This window comes from Cornus florida, unplaced genomic scaffold (genome assembly GCF_030987335.1).
Source record: "Cornus florida cultivar Cherokee Brave unplaced genomic scaffold, ASM3098733v1 CherokeeBrave_3.0.0_Hap2_Chr06, whole genome shotgun sequence".
NCBI classification, from domain to species: domain Eukaryota; kingdom Viridiplantae; phylum Streptophyta; class Magnoliopsida; order Cornales; family Cornaceae; genus Cornus; species Cornus florida.
Genome location: NW_026775576.1, coordinates 23,913,785 through 23,935,135, shown reverse-complemented (window position 1 = coordinate 23,935,135; position 21,351 = coordinate 23,913,785). Strand labels below are relative to the sequence as shown.

Below are 21,351 nucleotides of genomic sequence, written 5' to 3'. Positions count from 1 at the left end.
AAATAGCAAGGTTTTCAACATTATACCTATATGCGGCAAATTCAGGAAAAGAATGAAAAGATCTTGAAAGATTTAAGGTGAGTTTGGTTGGAAATTTACATGGTAAAGTTCAAAAAACTGATTAGAGCTTACACCATTCTGACACATTTGCTGATGTGTAAGGTGTTGATTGGCCCAGAACCAATGGTCCCGAACCATGTAATAATATTCCGTTGATCCAGTCCAAACCAATCTGATAGATAAGTGGTTCGATTATGGTTCCTAAATGGTTTATGATAGGTTCAGTTCAACGTGTTAGTGGTTAAAATTGAAAATGCATTGCCCCATAATGGAAGAGAAAGAAGGAAAAGCATAAGCTTGAATTGAAGTTACAGAGACAAGGAAAACAAATGAATAAATGCACAAAATCTATAGTTATGGCAAAGTGACATGCAAGTATCAAAAGCAATAAACACAGGTAAACATTTACAGTATCAAAATCTGAAAAGCATGCATCTAAAGTTTACATTAAAGACGAAATCTATGTTATGAAATCTAAAGGTCAAATTCCTAAAGTAATCTACGCACTCATACCTCTTGGTTATGCTATTGGAAAACCAGCAATTAAGATGTTAATGTGGAAAGAAATAATCAGCCAACATCAAGTCCTTTCAGCTGGAGTGAAATGCCTCATCGGTTCTGTAAGTTTATCTACATTATTCCTGTTCCCCCAACATCTATGATGATCTAGGTTTTGCAGGGTTATCCACATTATTCATGTTCCACCAATATCTATGATGATCTACCTTACCCTCACTTTTTCTGTCATCATCGTCTCTCCTTTCTGAATGAACATCCTGCATTTCAGCGGAGCCAGGAGTCTCTCTCAGAAACTGTTCCCAGAAGACATCATTCGCCGCAGTAGGCATAACTCGTGTTGTTATACCATCTACCCTTTCTTTCAGAGCATCAACATCGAAAATGTCAGCAGACTTTGAATTTACATCAATTCCTGAAGATGAGATGGCAGGGCTGCCTACGTGACTGGAAGAGCCAGCCAACTCCGGGGATGAACAAAAATCGGTTGAATCAGATGATGAATGGGGTAATGCAGTTGGGAATTGTTGGATATTCACATCAGAGTTTCTAGACAATGCATGGGTTTCTGTAATAATGACAGGTGAAGGTTGGGGGAGCACACCAAAGTCACAAATTTCTTCACTCGAAATTTGATCAACCCCGTGTAGATAATTTTCCCAAATACTCAAGGATGATTCCAACTTCTCAACTAGATCAAAATTTAGTGCTAGAACTGACGTAGCATCTAGTTGTTGCTTTTGGATATTCGTGTTCTTCATCTCTCCCATATTAGCTTCATCATATAAGCAATTTGATATCAACAACCTTCTCTTTTTGTTAGGACTTCCTGACTGGTGCATGTAAGGGGCGGTAAACCTGGGTTTCTGCAGTTCTTGGGTCAAGAAAGCAATCGTTTTCCTCTGTCGATGGTCCATGGTCAACAATCGCTCTCCCAATGACCGTACTTGAAGTTCAAATTCCTGCTTCTCACGTGCACGCCTCTGTAGATCCAACTGGAGCAAATTATTTTCATGTTTCAACCTTTGAATCTCTTCTTCGAACGCCTGTCTTTCCGAATCAGTTAATGGAACTGAAGACCCTTGATTCTGATGAGAATGGCTATGGATTGGCTTGCGTCGATGAATATGCTTTAAAAGATGTTCTTGTCCTCTCAGAAATTCTTCGTTCGCAAACTCCCATTGATCAGGATCAATCTTTCTAAAACCCTGTAGGACACGACAAAAATATAGTACTACTTGAGCAAAACAGATCCAAAAAGAAGAGTAAAAAAGAGAAACTCCAAAATTGGAAAGAAAGAAAGAAAAAAAAAATTCAAATTGAGCAAACACTAACCCTCTGTGCAAAGACAAATTCATGCTACCAAACATAATTTTAAATTAGCAGTTGCATAATCACCAAAGAATTTTAATCATTTTCCTTTTCTATACTTTGTTAGCAACCAAAGGGAGCTTTAATGTCCTTACATGAATACTTGATACTGAGCAAGGCAAATTCAACCAGAAGACATAAATGACATCAAATCTAAAATTAAACAACATTATGCTTACATATGTGTTCAGTTGCCTAATGAAGCTGGAGAAATTATTGTGCTTGAAATACTTGGGGAGCAAAATTCGAGCAAATTCAGGTGGATTCCACACAACGAAGCTTTGGCCACTCTGACTCCAAGAAATGACACTGTTCGTCACCCGATCATCCACCATCTCATAAGTCTTGGTAAGAAAAGGAGCCGGCCCATTAGAACCACCATTAGATCCATCCATCAATTTGAATTCCCCTTTAAAGAAACTACCTCAAACTACAAGAACTTTGTCAAACAAATTGAATTCCCACAAACGCAGACAAGTTAAACTCTCCCTTTATTCCTCAGGTCACACCAAAGCCCAGTCAACAACAATGGATAGATTAGGAATTCTTAATACCACAATAAAAAAATGAATTAAGTCCAAAAGGCAAAAGGGTTGTGAGCTTCAGAATTCAAACCCTAATTGGGATTAATACCTCAATAAAAAAAAAAAATAAGTCCAAAGGCAAAAGGGTTGTGAGCTTCAGAATTCAAACCCTAATTGGGATTAATACCTCAATACATAAGAAAAATAAGTCCAAAAGGCAAAATGGTTGTTAGCTTCAGAATTCAAACCCTAACTGGGATCAATACCACAGTAAACGAATAAAATAAGTCCAGAAGGCAAAAGGGTTGTGAGCTTCAGGATTCCAAACCCTAATTGGGATGAATTGCTAAGAGAGTAATCAAATGGAGTAAACAATCCAAAATTCCTAAACCAAGAAATCAAAAAGCTGTCAGAGCCCAAACAAAAAGCAAATTATAAGATACCCAATTCAAACAGCTAAAACCCTATTTCTTAATTGATCACGCCCAAAAAAAAATTTCAACCCAATTGCAATTCGATGTCAAACTATATGAATTTAGGCAATCAACTAATGCAACGTGAGCTTGAAATTGGATTTGAACTCCTAAACACAAAGAAGATTCAAACAATTCAAAGTCCAAACACACAAACCTATTTCACTCGTGTCAACTAAAAAACAAACTTGTTTGTTGATTGGGGGTTGAAAAAAAGTTAAGCAATCTAGAGAGAGAGTAGAGTGAGAATTTGGAAGTGGGAAATGATGAATGTTGAACTTACTATATAAGAAATTTACCTTGACCACGAGAGAGACAGAAGAATTGAATTTCGTCTGTTGCTTTATAGGAGGTGGTCAAAGTTTCAGAAGGGTTTGATTTTTCAAACTTCATTTTGCTCGTGGGGGGGATTTGAACTTTGAAGAGAGAAATGGTCGTCACATTGTCTTGGTCAACGACAGTACAGAGATAAGTAGTGGATAGGAGAACAATGGGACAACCCACCTTCATTTTATTGGATTGACTGAAAAGGCAATTTTGACCGCAGCCGCCATACGGCGACTCGATTTGTTGCAATAATTCTAGGGACCAAATAATTCTACATACTTAGTACCGATTTATTGTATTAAATACTTCTTCAATCCTAATTTAAATATTACTTTTAAAAATTTTTTAAGAGAATAAGTAGGACATATTTTATTTCCTTAAAAAGTTAATAATTTGTCCTTATATTCAAGTTTAAAATTTTAAATTCTAACGACATATATAAAAAAATATAAAATATATTATTTGAAAAAAGAAAATGAATAATTATTTTGGAACAGACTAAAAAGAAAAATATGACATTTTTTTTTTGGGAGTGGTTAGTTAAGAATTTATGATTAGTTATTTATACACAATACAAATAAGGATATAGTTTACTCTCTTATTTATTTTATAGGTGGACTAATTAAAATAAGTAGGTTTGACCATTCACTATAACAAATAGGTGCAAGAATTATTTTCTTTTAAACAGTGGTCTCTCTCATTAAAGCACTCCCTCGGGTAAGGATATAGTACATATCACTTTCTATACCGAAACTAAAGTTGATGGATTCCAAATTCAATAATTCTGATATGGATTGAAGCACTCCCTCGGGTAACCATTGAATATTCAAACTACACCTGGAACATACATCTGTGTGAGCCTGATTTTGTTAGAGCATCTCTAATGTTTTACACGGACTTTGGTTGAAAACGGTTAAAAAAAGGGGTTTAAATGGACTAATTTATAATTTCATAACACTTCTCCATTTGAGAACTTTCCCTGGCCTCGGATTGCTCGCAAGAGTTCATCCAGTGTGTTTCAGGGTGATACTTTTCATTTGATGAGCGATAACGTGAGCCTGTATATTAGTTTGATCAGAGTAGCTAGAATTACACGACTGCGTTGCAAACACACTGTCCCTCTGTAGTGCAATTGAATTCTCCTTCCTTATATTCTCGAAAGATAAAAGGATAAATTCTGAAAGTAATCACCAAATTTTCAATATGCTCTTGACTCTAATCATTGAAAGCACCATTCTAAAATCACTCTTGTAATAGTATGTACTCTCAAAGAAAGAAAAATAAACAGAACAATCAAATATTATTTTTTGTGAAAAAAAAAGAAGAAAAAAACTCTCAAAAAGCCATCTCACTTGTAAAAATATTATTTTTTTTGTGTGTATCCATTTTTAAGTGAGAAGAAGAGTATTTATATAGGTTTGAGAGTCCTTGTATAGGTTGAAGATTAAGTCAATCAATTAATACATCTTATTGGAAACGGAGTATACAAAACAAAAAAATTTGGCATAATTTTGAATAGGTCGCGCTAAGAATTTTTTGTAAATCTATAGACGAACACGTTGTTCTCCGCAAGGAAATGAACGTGATATATTTACTTTCTCAAATTCGTTTTCGGGTGAATGAGAAACTAGCTCCAAAGTAAAGTGTTATGATGAGCTTAAATGGATATGTATATGTGGAAAGTAACTGTCACACATTGAAAGTAAAGTGAAATCAATTTAAGTATATATAACTCAAGTTTGGAATTTAAGTTTAGGCCTAGGAGCACCCAAGTTTTCAATTGGTGGAGGACCTAGGCAAGCTTGGATCCAAATCATTTATCACACGTTCGCCTAGCTTGGTCCAGGCTTAGGCTTAATTGTAAAATCTAGTCAAATTTTTTATTAAACGGAATTTTTGAACTAGGCCTTAGCGTTTGGGCTTAATTTAATTTTATTGGGTTGGACTTACTCTGGTGGATTTCACGAATGGTTGTGTCTGGTGGGTTTAAAGTTATGAATTTTAATGGGGTGAAATGCACTATTGAAAATGGTGAAATTTCAAACTCGTGAGCTAAATGTACCTTTGTGTGTATTAGAGAGCGCCACATCATAATTTGGATCCTAAAAAAACTAGAATGATAAATATATAAATAAATACAGCCGCCAATAAATAAAAGCCAAAAATATATTTTTATCTAAAAGTTTTATGATGGTATGATATTTTTGGAGGTAGAGATATTTTCACATCACCTCGAGCTACAAATATCAGACGCTATCTTTTTGAGGTCTCGCTAAATTGTGCACAGTTGGAGTGTGTGTTTAGTGTGTTTGCGGAAAAGAAAGAGTGAAAGTAAAGATGGACACTGAACAGGTGAGAAGGAGAATGAACATGATTGCCGGTCACTTTGCCACCAACGATGATGTATCTGCCACTGCCACCCACGTCTTCCCTTTGGTAATCTCTCCGTATTTGATTTATCTAACCCTCTGTTTGGTTTGTCAGAAAAACTTAAGAAAAGTTATGGAAAGCGTTGAAAGTCTATTTTTCTTTTTCCTTCTTGGGTTTCAGATGAAAACTGTTCATTTTTCGAAATTTTAATTTCTTCCCTATAACACCGTTTTTTCCCTCTCTTAGCAATCAATCAGGAAAATTTGACTGTTTTGCCCCTTTATTCTCCCAATCAGGTGTTGTTTTTTCAACCATTTGCATTTGTAACTTCGCTGTTGTTCAAGCATAATTCCTTGTATCTATACATACCATTTGGTTTAATTCAATATACTGATCGAGTAATTAGTTTATTGGTTCATCTCTCTGTGTTGGGGATTTAGTAGATTTTTTCTAGGAGATACATATAGGTTAATCATTAATGCCATGGTATTTGTTTTGTTGTATTCTACACTCTGAAATGTGTTGTGGTTTTGGTACCCAACTTTTTGAAGGTGTTAGTGGCATATGGACATGATATATATATCTTGTGCCTTAAAAGTCCTCTCATTCTTTTATAAAGCTGATTTCAATCTCATTTAGTAAAATATTTCTTGAAACGTGGTAATCCAATTACAATTTAGGATGACTTCCTTTGTGGGCTTAAAAGTGGCAATTGATGTGGTAGCTTGTATGATTGTATGGTTGTGAACCAAAGTTGTAAATTTATTTTTTATAAACTTGTAACACTCATATTGATTTATTAGAAACCGAAAAGGTTAGTCCCAACTTTTAATCGAAAATAATAATAGATAGAATATGATTTAGGATATGTAAACAATAAGTTTCTGAGGCCTAGATAAAGAAATATTGCAAAAGTAGAAAATGAAATTGTAGGTATCAAAGAGGTATCTTGAAAAAGACAATGACCACCCAAATGCTTTAGTGACCAAAATTTGCTGACTTGAACTGATTACAACTTGAATAGTTTTTAGAAATCAGGAGAGTCCATGTCTCGGCCATTGAAAGTGGTATCTTCTTATAAAATTATCACCATTATGATAATGCAAAAAGTTACTAATTACTTTGGGTTATCAAAACTGAGCCATTTAGGTATATATATGCACTTTGAGCTTTGAAATGATTGACTATAAAGTACAACAATTGGGCATGATTGAGATTTGATTTGTTCTCTCACTTTACATTTGTAGTACTAGTATCCTAGCAAAGAAAATCGATTAACATTTATAACTGGATTTGTGCACCATTAGGGATCCATGAACGTTTCTGGTTATGATATTTTCTCTTGAGTGTTTGCTTTTATGGTGCTAGAGTATGATTGTGGCTCTGAACCATTGTTACCTAGATGTTAGGAGTCTACTCATCAAGTACTCTTAACAATGAGCTAATCTGTACAAAGCTCTCATTTGCTAGGCTACCATCTAATTGCCAATATATTCTTCACGTGTAATTTTTTATTTTTTGCTGCACTTATTTGTCTCATCTTCTTGGTACACTTATTCCAGTGGTTCAATCATCTTTCTTTCCTCAGAATTGCAGTAGCAGTTTAAATGCTGTCATCCGGAGGTGTGACAACAGAATTTATTTTGCGAGGCAAGGGTCTAATTCTCAAGGTTGCTTCATGAGGCAGGTTTCAAACGAACAGGTGCTTATTCTATTTGGTATACACTCCTGAATGTTGTTTTCCAATTCTTCCTGGAACTTATTCTGTATTCTCTCTGTTGCATCTGTATGTTTGTGTTATCCGTTGTACCTTCACTCAGTCTGGTGTGCCACTCAGGTGCACTGGTTCTGCAAATGAGAGCCCTTCTCATTCTTTTGAGACACCCTTATTTTCTAGACCTGCTAGGACGGAACCCGACTTCCCAAATGTGGGAGTAATCCCACCTTTGGTGCAAGACTGCAAATTACCTGCACCTGAGCCTCCGACGTTTTCCTGCACCTGTTCTGGGGTGGGTTCTAGCTTTCAAGTTTGGAAGTTACTTGGACTTGGTGGTTAGATGCACGAGGACAGTTTTCTATATGAGTGTTAAGGGCCTTGAACTTTGAAATGGTTGATTACAGCTCGTGATTGGGATTTATTTGTTCTCTGTGTAATATAGAAAGTTGCCTGCATTTGCAGTATCCTAGCAAATAAAACCGATTAAGATTTATAACATTCACGTAGGGATTTATAAATGTTATCTGATTATGAGATTTCTGACTGTTGGCTTTATGGTGCTAGAATAAGATTATGGCTGTGAACTAGAGTTACCTCAGTGTTAGGAATCTAATCATCAAGTCCTCTTAACAATGAGCTAATCTGTACGCAGCTCTCATTTGCTAGGCAAGCATCTGATTGTCAATACATGCTTCATATGTGTGTGTATATATATATGGGGTAGGTAATACACATACATGTACCCATTATTATCTCTTTGGGACTCTTACCCTCAACATTCCACTTGGAAGGAGGAGGACACAGCTCATAGGCTAAACCCTTGGTGCTGCCTCATGTGTGATTCACTGCCATAAGTATAACTAATTCACCCTTGGTGCTGCTTCATGTGTGATTCACTGCCATAAGTATAACTAATTCATTTACAATATTTAAAACTTATTCCAGTGTCCAATGTTTGGAAAAAAAAGACACCAATATAAAAACCATATGTTTGTGTAAATAAAAACAAATGAATATTCTCCCAAAATTAGAAACAACCTCATACATACAACTGGTTGAACAAGTAATATAGTCATCAAATGATGATATTTATTGTGTTCTTGTTTCTTGAAACATGTGTCTGGGGGATATTTCTTATGGTTTTTTTGTCCCAACTTCTTTGTGCACTTATTCCAGTGGTCCAATTATCTTTCTTGCCTCAGAATTGCAGTAGCAATTTAAACTCTGTCATCCGGAGGTGTGATAATAGAATATATTTTGGAAGGCAAGGGTCTAATTCTCAAGGTCGTTTCATGAGGCAGGTTTCAAATGAACAGGTGCTTAGATTTGGTATACCCTCCTTAATGTTGTTTTTCCAATTCTTCCAGGAACTGATTCTGTGTTATCTCTGTTGCATGTGTATGTTTATGTTTTCGGGGGTACCTTTGCTCAGTCTGGCATCCCACTCAAGTGCACCGGTTCTGCAAATGAGAGCTCTTCTAATTCTTTTGAGACACCCTTGTTTTCTAGACCTGCTAGGATGGAACCCAACTTCCCTAGTATTGGAGTAATCCAACCTATGGTGCAAGACTGCAAATTACCTGCACCTGAGCCACCGATGCTTGCCAGACCAATTAAAAGAATTAGCAGAAGAAAGCAGTTCCCCTCCAAGAAGAAAATTCACGCTTTTGAATTGGATGGTAAAGAATTTTGATATCTGAATATGTGAGCTTTTGATGCATTCTTTACTTCAATTTTTTTTGTTGTTTGGGAGGTCGTCTCACATTTTCCTTAATGAGCATATATTAAAGATTTGTGTATTCAGATTAAGATTTGGTTAACGTGGCATTTAAAAGTTTATTGCCCTCTCTCTCTCTCTCGTTCCCTTCTACTATTAAGCAATTAGTAATGAAAACTGATTTTTAATTTAATTCAAGTATCTAGTATTCACACCAGATAGAAAGAAGGTATTTTAACTGGCCTTGAACATGTTGAAATGCCGAGCTGAGAAGGTTGGAATTAATGTTCAAATAATTGTCTTTCTTGCTATCTGTCTATGAGACTCTGGTTGCTTTTGTCTTGGATTTTAAGGTTGAGATATATAAATAGACTGTTCTCTTTCTCATTCATGACACAGGATTTGAATGGTCCCCAAGAATGGATGTTGCAGAATCTGGATGCAATTATGTAATTACAGTAGAGCTTCCAGGTGTTGGCATTAATGACATTAGAGTGGAGGTCAAGGAACAAAAGTAAGATACTTTCTAGAGACTCATGTCTATACTTCCATTTTGTGTTATTTCTCTTCCACTCTTTAGGGGTGATATCTTTTAACATGTAAGATGTCTTTGACTCGAGTGATTCTTTTTTGTTAGGATCTTTTAATTGGAGCTTGACATTGGTCTAACGAGACATTTCATTTTCTGGCAGTTTGACTGTGGCGGGTAAACGCTCAACCCAGTGGTGGAAAGTGGAAAGTTGTTCAAATGATTTAATCTCTGCATATCACAAGAGGGAGATTTTACAAGGGCCTTACCAGGTTGTGTGGCCACTTCCCCCTAATGTGAACAAGGACGGTGTTTCGGCTGAGTTTGTGTAAGTCACAGCTTCATATCATTGTTTTCCTTATTGGTTTTATGCTTCTTAATTGGAAATGGCTTACAGTGTTGATTCTTTTAAAGTGTGCGTATATATTTATATATAGTTGATTACCAGTCCTGATTACATATAATTTTCCTGTTTAAACATTTTATCTTTAGTATATTTAGTAGACCTGTTTAAACATTTCATTTTCATATGATTGGTTCATATGTAAGAGAAAGGAAAAAGTACCTCTATCAGCATCTATTCAAAATTTTGACTTATAATTCTGTTTTTAAGTTTGGAAATTGCATACCTGGTTATCATCCCCATTAACAACATCAATATTTAATTTTACGTGTGAATATATATTAAAATTGATCTACAAACAGAATTTTAATATAAATTTCCATCAGTATGATGTGGTAGTAGCATTTTTCAGCTGGACACTAGCAGTCATATTGTTTATAATGATATGGAAATTGTCTGCGGCATTAATTTTATGTGAAGATTTTTATATAAATTCTGTATATAGCATTACTCATTAACAAGTTGATATTCAAATTTGCAGTGTTATTTAGATTTAAAGGGTCATACAATAAAACTTTGGATATTCAAATTCGCAGTGTTATTTAGATTTAAAGGGTCATACAATAAAACTTTAGCAAAGATTAAATGAGTAGTACTAATACCAACGGGCCAGTGGCCTAGCGGTATCAGCCTCTTATTTCTCAAAGGGAGGTCAAGGGTTCAAGTTTCAAAAAAGACGTGTGTGTGAGTACCAACTAGGAAAAAAAAAAAATTTGAGTAGTACTAAGAGCTAAAACAACAATGTTGGAGATTTTGATTTATGTCACGGAGGGTCAACAAATGAAAGATTTTAGGTTATTGAAGAGACTAATGAAAAGTTGTAGAGAGAATAATCTAGATTTTAAAATGTTTTTTTACATATCCAGATGATGCCTATGATTTGACTCCTTAAAATATACTATGGTGGGTTTAGATAAGCAAATGGATAAAGAATGTGTATTTTAACATGACAAAGGACTTGTCCGATGTAGTTCTGACTATAATAAAAACAATTGCAGGAGAAGCAAGTGAACAAACAATTACAGTAGGATTACACAGGGATAACTGTGTTTTTGCCTTAGTTATGATGAGCTGATAAGATACATGATGAGGTTTCATAATGTTTGCTGTATATTCTATTGGCTGATGATATTTGATATTGATAATATTAGTGTAGGGACAAAAATTTAGTTAAAGATCTTGAGAGAAGCTTTAGAATCAAGAGGTCTTAAATTCAGATTAAAACTAAATGGAAAAACTGTAATTTTAGCAAAATTGGGATGACAAGTGGGCATATGATGAAGATCGAAGGTAAATAGATGCCAAAAAGCAGGAAGTTTTATTACCTAGATTCATAAAGAAGAAATATTGGAGATGATGATGTTACTCATCATTAAAGTAAGATGTCTTCAGAGGAGAATTGCTATTGGCATAGTGTGATTGATATGAAACTATAAAATTTAAAATTTATATTTTAAACAGCTTTTAGACCAACTATATTTCAAGCAATGGAATGTTGAGCTATGAAATAATATATTTATAAAGTAGGCATGACCGAATTATGAATGTTGAGATGAATGTGTGCATCCACTGCATATATATATATATATAAAATAAATAAAAAAAGAGAGGAGAGAATCAAGTAAAGATGGTTTGGTTATGTGCAACAAATCTCTAGTGAAATAAAAATGTTGTGATCTTATTGAGAGGGATGCTAGAGGAAAAGGAGGGCCAAATTTAACATACACTACGTTGTTAAGGAAAAAAAAAGGACTCTGATAACATGTATGGGTGCACACGGTTCGGATGGCATTGATTTAATAGTATTTTCGAACCAATCCAATCTCAACAAAAAAATTGTAACCAAACTGATCCAATCACATTGTCTAAATCTAGCACAGTCCAAACACAATCCAACCATGGAATTGGATGATGTGCGGATTGATATGGAATTGGGGCTTTAGGGTTGGGTTATGGGTTTTCATATAAGGTGTGCTAAGGTCTATGGTAAACTTACATAGATGACCAATGTTATGAGAACTATTATATATATACAATAGTATCGAATCGGATTTGTTTTTTGGACTATATCCGTGAACCGAACCCATCACCGCAGTTCTCTTAATTCTGAAACTGTAACTGAACCAATTGCTTGAGAAACTAAACCGATCAGATCGAATTAACGTGTTGACGGTTTAAATGTGCACCCCTAATAGCAATCAAATGGTTCAATAGGATCTTGTAACCAATCCAAAATAGTTAAAGAATTAGGATAAGGTTTTGTTGAAAAGTTGATTTTATGTTAATAATAGTGAAAGCTTGAATTGAAAGCATGGAGGATGAGCGGGTCAAATGAAATCATATTAAAATATCTTAACATCTAGCCAAAAAGGAAAGATCGAAAAATTATCATTTCATTTTCCATTGTTATTGATGTGTCTTCCCAAATAACTTCCAATTTGACCTTTTCCCTCCCTTCAGTCAATCAGTTAGATGCCTATTCATCATCCTCAAAACTCTCTCTTCCCATCCTTCTGTAGAGCCATTATTGCAGCAACTACTTGAATCTGAGCTGATTGTTTGGATGAGAGTAACTGGAACTGATAAATAGGATTTGAGTTTACCTACCAATAATTTAATTCTTATGGTTCGGTAGAGAAAATGGTGGGGGTTATGGTGGTGGTTGTGCTGTTTATGTGCTTCTTCCAGTGGCTGTCCTGGTTCTGATAGTTGTAAAGGGGATGTCAAACATTGCTTTCGTGTTGAAAATGACACTATGCTAAATGGCGGCACATTTTGTAGCTGTAGTAGTAAAAGTAGTATATGCAATCACTTGTATGGGAATCCTAAAGGCAAAATCAATTCCAGAAGCAACTATGATGATGCCAGCTGGTCTTGTAGCTATACTTGTATGTTGTAATTATGCAAATAGACTCCTACAAGTAACTATGATGATCCCACATAGTCTTCTAGTGATAATATGTAATAATGTTACTAATAACTTAAAACAGTAATACCGTTATTGTTGTGAGCTAATGGTCACTGACGTTGAAAAAGCTGTCATTTGCGTATTTATAGTGTATCCAATCAAAATAATTTTGTTTATGAGGTGGACGATGAGAGTGATTTGGTGAGTTACGGCATGAAAGATGTAGGATGTTAATTGGGTGAAATCTGTCTCATCTTTAGCATTATAGTAGGACATTTGTTTATGCTAATGCTCCCTGATTGTGTTGACGAGTCTTGGTCATTGTGGAGGTCTGAACATATTTCGAAGGGTCAAAACTGGGAATTCTTGTTGGGTGTATAGATATAGGTCATAATGCAAGTGATTGAGACAAGAGTCGCAAACTGCCCCCGTAGGATGTTATGTATATGTCAGGGCACTAAATTTTGCAGATACTCCCAAACATGATTAATAATTTTGGGTATGTTGCTGTCTGTTCTAAGGCACTTGCTAATGGTTCTGATGAGATATGGACATTGGAAATTAGTTTTGCTATTTTTATAGGAAAAAGTTCCAAGTAAAAACTAAATTAATGATATATATATAAATAAGTTTGATTATTTTTTAGGAGACAAAGTAATTTCCAGAATTCTTTATAAAAACAGTTCGCTTGCACCCCTGTTTTCACAAACCCTAGTTGTAAGTTTTGATAGTTTGAAATTTACCATTATACCAAACAATGACCCTAAAAATGTCCGATCTTCTAGATTCCAACCAATCCCCCAAGTACTAACGGTTATTGACTAGTCTATGGTTAAGGCAAAAAATGATTCACTTTAAATTAATTTTAATTTTGCCACATCAATAATTTTGCCCTGTACATGTATTTTGTGTATATGTCGTTCCAAAAACTTAACACCAACAATGCCATAACAATTCCAGTAAATCTATGTACGTAGGAGTTGGTACCATTTTTCTTTATTTCAGATACATTCATTGTGTCCTAATGCATGAAAATTTGAGTGTGTGGTAGAGCATTATGTACACTCATATACTTCTTGCATCTGACAGTGATGAGTATTGTTGGTGCAGGGATGGGTTTCTACGTATCATCATTCCCAAACTTTGAGAAGCCAGACGGTATAAATGTCTTTTTAATTGTAACTAATGTTTATATGATGTACTAGATGGAGGGGGGTGAGTACACTCTTCAGTGTCATATATATACATATATAGAGAGAGAGAGAGATTGTATTGGATTCTTCATATATGTGTGTGTGTGTGTGTGTGTGTGAACATGCTTGCTATTGTCAGTTGGGAGCTGCTTAAGTAATCTTCGATTATGGCCTTGTAAGAATGATGTTTGATTTTAGAGAGGCTAAAAAAAATGAATAATAAGAGTTGGACCTTCATTTAGCACTCTGCTCTACATTTGGGATGATAACCAAATGATGGATTGGTACCGAGGAAAATGTTGGGGTGGTGGTTGACTAGATTAGAATGACATGTGATCCCACTGGGTATCAATCCACCCTCTCTTACTTGTGAATGCATGATTTATAGGAATTAAATATATTTTAGAACTTATTTTGTTAGAATATTTGGGAGAAACTAATGAAAATAAACTTATTAAGAGACATATTGGCAGATGGGGGAAGTACAAGAAGTAATACAGCAAAAGAGAGTTTTAAAGTATGGAAGCCTAGCGGTATAACTTGTCTATCCTGAAAGAGGATGGATTCGAGTCCAAGTGTGGGCGATATAGGGTACAAAAAATGCTTTATGAGGTGACTAAGAGAATCTAGAAACATAAGAAATTCAAAACCTTAGTCAATAAAGTAGAAAAACTATTTGTAAATTGGCAAAGAGTACGGATAAGTTGAGCTAACGAGTCATATTTTGAAATTATGAAAAGGATGATAGACTGGAAGGAATCTATAGCCATCCGATAACCAATTTAAATTTATATTAGGAAACTAAGCAATGGAAGCTATTTACCTAATAAGAGCATATTGTTCTGTATATATATATATATATATTTGTGTAAATTTAATGTGTCATAATATATTTAAACAAAAAATTGGATTATTTATTTTTAGCTCCGGTTCTTATTTTATACCTTTTGTGTAAAAATATGTCCCCAATAACAAAGTGTTATGCGTGGAATTGCATAATTTTTATAAGCCTATTTAATATAGGGTTGATTTGTTAATGGGATAAGAAAGTGGGAGGAGAAAGGAAATATATTGATGTGATAAAATACACAATAATTTTACATTTTGATGATGTGACAGTCACAATTTTACACATTGATAACGTGGCAATGTATCTGGAGATAAAAAGAAAATTACACATCATACGTGGCAGTGTATATTTTACACAAAAGAATATTTTAACACAAGAAAAACTCAATGTATGATTTTTTTGATAACTCAATGAAGCACTTAATTTTAAACAGGCTAATTTAAGCACTTAATTTTAAACAGTAAACGCTAATTGAAATGGGATAAAATTTAAAGTAAGAAAACATCACTCATCACTAATGCTAAAGGTTGAAAATTTATAAAGGCATTAAAAAATATTCATTTTTTAATTATCTTTTAAAAATTCAGTAATTAAAATTTATATCTTAAAATTTTCAGTAATTATTTATAATAAGTACCGTAGAAGAATTCTTCCTTTCTTATTCTTTTTTATGACGTTCTCATGCATAGCAACACTTTGTTGCTAGTTTGAATGGGTCTCTAAATTTCATTTCTACAAACATATTATGAATCAAATCAAGAGCTCTTGATGTGTTGATTTCTTTAGAAGGGAATGAAACCTTGGTTTGCTTCCCTTGTTGATAGGCTCTACATGTGTGATCTTCTTTTCAGGTAATCCTTTTATAGCTTTTAACTTCAAAATCTTGGACAAGTTTCTTGAATGAACATGCCCTAACCTTTTGTGCCACAGAATAGCTTCATCAATGGTTGTCAAATTTCATTGAGTTGTCTGAGCTTCTTAAGTGATTGTATAAACATTTCTAAAGGATCTAAGGGCTGAGAATAAAACTTGTTCTGACTCAAGGTCAACCACATTACACTTTTCTTTATTAAAACACTCTTTCTTGCCACTGTCACATAACTAACTCGCACTAAAAAGATTGTGTTCGAGTCCTTCAACAAGTAGAACTTCAGTTATCTCAGGCAATTCTTGGACTTGCTTACAGTGCTAATGCCTACAATTTTGGCATTTTATTATCCCCAAAGCGTGCATTGCCACCATCAAATTTCTTCAGAGATAGAAACTTTGAGCCATCACCTGTCATGTGTTTTGAATAGCCACTATCAACATACCATCTGTTATTGGTATTACAAGCCTTAAAGGCTGTATAAACCAACATACTCACTGCATTCAACTTTTTAGGTATCTACATCATCTTAGACTTAAACAATAGATCCTTTGTTTTTTACTTTTTGAACTTGAGGTAAGTCTGCTTTCTTCATATACATCTTTGTAACCTTGAAGTTCCTTATGGTTGAAGTTACAAAGTCACCTCTGTTGAATCTCAACGAGTTATAAGTGTTGTCTAGTATATAACACTTAGAACTTGAGGGTTTTATAATGGGGAACGTTGCATACACTTCACCAGTTGTGGCCTTAACAAGCACAGAGTGAGTTTGTTTGAACTTTTCTGTTGTATCACAGATGTATTCAATTCCTGTTTTGCTAATATGCATTGTAGAATGCTTCTAAATTTCCATCTTTAAGGACCTCTCTTCAAGAATATGTGAAAGCTCTTATTTACATCTTTTGGTAGTCCACACATTGTTAGATTGAAACTTCAAAAGACTAAAGATGGTTAGGGAGATTGAACATAAGGTTGATAGCTTAAGCTTGAAGTGCTTAGTAAGTAATTGTTTGGACCTTAGCAATTCTAAATTGAGTTTCTTGATTTGAGACTTTTGTTGATCACACTTCACTGCAAGTCTTTCACATTCTTTAGTATTTTTTCAACTTCAGTATCACTATCTTCTTCAACTTCATCTTAAGCTTGAGGATTTTCAAGAATGGCCATGAAAAAACATTCATCTTCTTGAGTTTCTTCTGTTTGTCTTCTTTAGGAGTTACATCCCAATCTGAAATAAGTGTCTTTCTTCCAAATCTTCCTTTGTTGTTGGCCCCTTCATTCTTTCTTTGGTTTTGCCCTTTTGAGTTAGGACAGTTAGACATTTAGTGATCAGGCTTATTACAATCATAACAGGTTAGGTTTTGTGGTTGAGTTCTCTTCTTGAACCTGAATTTTCTGAATTTCTTAGCCAAGTAGGCTATTTCATTTTCTTCAAGATCATCATCTTCAGACTTTGGTTCAGCTTCTTTAAGAGCAGCTTCTCTTCTATGTTGAGTTAGAACACCAATTCTCATCTCATAGGCTGTGAATGAGGCTTGTATGTTACCAAAGAATTGACTCTAGAGAGGGGGGGGGGGGGGGTGAATAGAGTCAATGGACAATTTTTGCAATTTATAGAATTACAATTTATTTAACAATTTAAGCAATTATGCAATAATCAAGATATGAGATCAAGATATAAAAGTAAGCAATTTATAGCATAATTGTAAAAGAGATAATGGAAGAAAAATTGCAAACAATGACTCGGCGATTTTAGCGAGGTTCGGAAACTCCTACTCCTCAGCTCAAGATCTCTCTTAAGACTTCCCAATCCACTATGGCTTTTCCTTACGGGTAGAGAGCAAACCTTAACATGAAGCAACTCCTTGCTTTACCTTGCTAAGAGACAACCTTTCTTAGTCTTCCTTTGAGTCACACCAACCCTTACAAATTGAAGCTAGCTTGCTTCTTCTTCCTTGAGCCACACAAGCCCTTACAAATGAATATCAAATTTGTTACATACAAATATATCTCTCAAAGATTGATATTTAAAACAAAGCTCACAACTAGAGTATATATGAATAGAAATGAAGCTCAATACTATATGAAAAATATGAATAAGAGAAGATGATTTAAATGAAGAATAAAAACTCTTATGAACTCAATAAGATCTCTCAAGTGAAGAATAAAGCAAAATCTCTTTGAGGATTAGAACTAGAGCAAAAGCCCTTTGAATCCTTAGTTTAATCTCTCAAGATTAATAGAAGAATGAAATGAGAGAGAAGAAGAGAAGATGAGAACAAAAGCTCTCTCTGCAATGTAATGTCTCTCAAAATGATGTGTGTATAATTCTTAGACATTCCCTTGGTATTTATAGAGGTTTTAGAAGCTGAAAAATGATACAAGAGGTGGACAGCTCGAAGCACAAGACAAAGTAGCCGTTGGACTCAGATCTTCACGAGCAAAGTCGGCTCTGTCCTGAAGGGAGGCGGCTTCCTTTGCCTTGAGAGCCGACTCTCCATTGCATGGAGCCGACTCTCTACCTCTGAGAGCCTGCTCCCTTAACGTAGAGCCGGCTCCCTTGTTGGGAGTTGGAAATTTCGTGAAAATTTGGCTACTGGAATGTAAAGAGCCGGCTCTGTCTCAGATGGAGCCGGCTGCCTCACTGTTTATGACCCAAAATGGCTTTGTTTGACATTTTTGACAGATGACACATTTAAGTAAATGTCTTTACTATTTTTATATGTCCATTTACTTTAAGTTTACAATATAAATAAGGAAGTACCCCCCATTTGGATTTAATAAAAAATATAAGAAAATTGAAATCCAACTAAATCAAAATGTGAAAATTCAGTTTTAGTACAAATTTGGATTTCCGACAGTTTTAGTAAAAATGAATCTTTATGTAGACCAATGTAGAATGGATGAAAAAAACCCATAAAATCAAATTAGGCTATTTGAAGTATAAAGAGTTATTACCGGGAAAAATTATTTTGAAATAATCATTATTTCAAAAATTCATTTTTCACACTTAGCCATTTTTCATATTTAGCCAAAAAGACAGTTTTTCATTAGGCAGATATTGGGGTCCTAAAGTCCGTTACCAAGTCATGGTGATGAAGGCTTTATAGATGAGCAAATTTATTCTAAGCCTTAGCATTTACTTTCTAGGGACCAAAGTGAATCATGTAATTGATGTGCATGGTCTTAACATTTCTAGCACAATTGATGAGTTCTTTCAAAACTTAAGCAAGCTTGAACTAACTCATTCTTTAGTAATGACTTCATATGTCTATTATATATGTGAATAAAATGTATAGTCTATTGCTAATGGATATAGGAACATATAAATGATGATATGATATGCATGGTCCTATAAAGATGAGCTTCAAATAGTCATAAATACTTTGACAATAAATCATAAACACTCACCATCCTATCTACCCCTTTCTTCAAGCTTTGTCCATGATTATGTAGGCTTTGAGGTAGTCTTACTTTCTTCCTTCCTTTGAGTTGTTTTTTTGCTTATTATAGTCTAAGCTATCTTTGGATGGACTTTGTATTTTGTTCCTTGCAACTTCAATTCTTCTTTGTATCCATTTCTTTCATTGATGTGATCTTGGATAATGGAATACTTGGAATGATCTTTAGTGCTTCATTAAGGTCATTCTTTAAATGTGAATAATCTATATAACACTTAATGTAAACATTAGTTCTTAAACACCATAATGGTTTGTAATCATCAAAACACCTAGATTGTCATTGGATGAAATCCTCAAGGTTAACATTGTAGATCATCAATCTTCATCAGTGACAGATCTTTATCTTCAAGAATAGTAACCTTGGCATTGAACCTAGGTGTAAGAGACCTCAGTATCTTCTTGCACACTTCAGAATCTTTGATGTCTTCACCAAGGGCCTTCATGTTGTTAACAATGTCATTGATTCTGAATAGATACTCTGCAACAACTTCCCTTTCTTCCATCTTATAGCTTTCATATTGAACTTTTATGAGTTGTATTTTGTTTTTCTTGATAACATTGTTCCCTTCATGAGCAGCCTTAAGAGAATCCCACATTTCTTTAGTTGTCTTACAGTTTTTAATCCTTGTAAACTCTTGTTGTTTAAGAGCACATAAGAGAACATGTTTGGCTCTTCCATCATTTGCCACAACAAGTTTATCATTTGCAGAGGGATTATTTGGATCTATGACGAGGGCCGTTCCAATACGCCAAACTGAATGTAGTGAATGTGTGGTTCAAGAAAAGCCTTTTATGTCAAATTTAAATTTATAAAAACCACTACCAACACTACTACTAACGTAGCAAGAGTGAGTAGGGATCGTCCCAAGGGATTATACGTGTTGGAATTTCAACTTCGACTCTAGCGTACCAAATGATTGCAAAAGAGAATTGGGTTAGTTGATTACTTCTAGAAAAGTATTAATTAAAATGCATTAAGATAAAGAGTAAGTAAGAAGGAAAGATCTTGGGGTGTAGAGATCACCACCAAACAATACTATTCCAAACCATAATCAAGTGACTAATGAGGGAAATGAATATGTTGCAACAATGTTGTGTGTATAAAAGACATTCAATTGGTAAGGGTGACTCAACAAGTGCAAATTGTCTCAATCAACATGTGTGAGGCCACAATACATCTATTGGTAGAGGAATATATTGTCTAGACATCATGTGAAGAGAACAAAATATCAAATCAAGTCATTGAACCTTTCATTAAGCTCATAGTCCAAGCAATCCATAAGGATGACTTAGTTAAACATGCATTATCTAAACATCATGTGAGAGGCCACAATTTATCTATTGGGAGAGGAATAAATTGTCTAAACACATGTGAAAGATACAACATATCATAACTAGTCATTAATCCTTCATTAAGCTCACAATCCACATGCAACACAATATTAGAGGAATATGCCATTTGGACTCACAAGCATGGAACATCAAACATCAAGAGTAGATTGTCCTCCCATCTAACATTATACTACCACTACACTAAATCTACACTACTAGCATGAAAATAAAGCTATCTAGATTAGGGGAGAGGCACAAACCATCAAGAATAGGCATAAACCATCAAATGAACCAAAATAGCATTCATTAAGCATATCATCTTGATAATCTCTAGATCTATAGCATCAATACACATAGACATGCATAAAAAACACTAAATCTAGAGATAAGCACATGAATATCCTACTTTAGCATACATAGACATATGGGTAGCATAGAATAGTCAATTGGAAGCATTAAACCATACAAACCATGAAATAATCAAGATTTATATATACATGAATATCAAGATGTATCATACAACACTAATCCCTCAATAATACACAAGATTAGAGTATAGAAAGCATGCTTGGGGCTAACTCTAGCCCCAAGAGGATGTCTAGACACTCATGGTAGTGATGATCCGACCCTCAAGGGCTAACTCTATGGCTGCTCCTTGTTCGTGAAGATCTCCTCCAATGGTGCTCTAGCTTCCCTCCTTCCTCCTCTCCAAGAATAGCCTCCAAGATGATT

General features: G+C 34.6%; 2 protein-coding genes across 2 annotated transcripts; one reads left to right on the top strand and one right to left on the bottom strand.

The window, feature by feature from the left end:
* Window positions 1-375: 375 nt before the first annotated feature.
* Window positions 376-3,379, bottom strand: LOC132311201 (heat stress transcription factor A-4c-like). Its single transcript, XM_059808999.1, has 2 exons — window positions 2,127-3,379; window positions 376-1,784 (listed from the first exon to the last, which is right to left on the bottom strand). Exons 1-2 carry the CDS (start codon window positions 2,340-2,342, stop codon window positions 717-719), a joined length of 1,284 nt encoding a protein of 427 aa, XP_059664982.1. The 5' UTR covers window positions 2,343-3,379; the 3' UTR covers window positions 376-716.
* A 2,122-nt stretch (window positions 3,380-5,501) lies between these two features.
* Window positions 5,502-14,349, top strand: LOC132311200 (uncharacterized). Its single transcript, XM_059808998.1, has 7 exons — window positions 5,502-5,707; window positions 7,230-7,343; window positions 8,561-8,674; window positions 8,791-9,037; window positions 9,475-9,589; window positions 9,768-9,932; window positions 14,026-14,349. The coding sequence occupies exons 1-7, from the start codon at window positions 5,609-5,611 to the stop codon at window positions 14,060-14,062; spliced, it is 891 nt and encodes a 296-aa protein (XP_059664981.1). The 5' UTR covers window positions 5,502-5,608; the 3' UTR covers window positions 14,063-14,349.
* The last annotated feature ends 7,002 nt before the right edge of the window (window positions 14,350-21,351 follow it).

What these genes read in the sequence shown, in the direction of transcription:
- LOC132311201 (XM_059808999.1), bottom strand. Translation starts at nt 2,342, where the DNA reads ATGGATGGATCTAATGGTGGTTCTAATGGGCCGGCTCCTTTTCTTACC. An exon ending in TTAGGCAACTGAACACATAT is followed by an intron (nt 1,785 to 2,126) that starts GTAAGCATAATG and finishes CGTGTCCTACAG; the next exon opens with GGTTTTAGAAAGATTGATCC.
- LOC132311200 (XM_059808998.1), top strand. Translation starts at nt 5,609, where the DNA reads ATGGACACTGAACAGGTGAGAAGGAGAATGAACATGATTGCCGGTCAC. An exon ending in GGCAGGTTTCAAATGAACAG is followed by an intron (nt 8,675 to 8,790) that starts GTGCTTAGATTT and finishes ACCTTTGCTCAG; the next exon opens with TCTGGCATCCCACTCAAGTG. An exon ending in GTGGAGGTCAAGGAACAAAA is followed by an intron (nt 9,590 to 9,767) that starts GTAAGATACTTT and finishes ATTTTCTGGCAG; the next exon opens with TTTGACTGTGGCGGGTAAAC.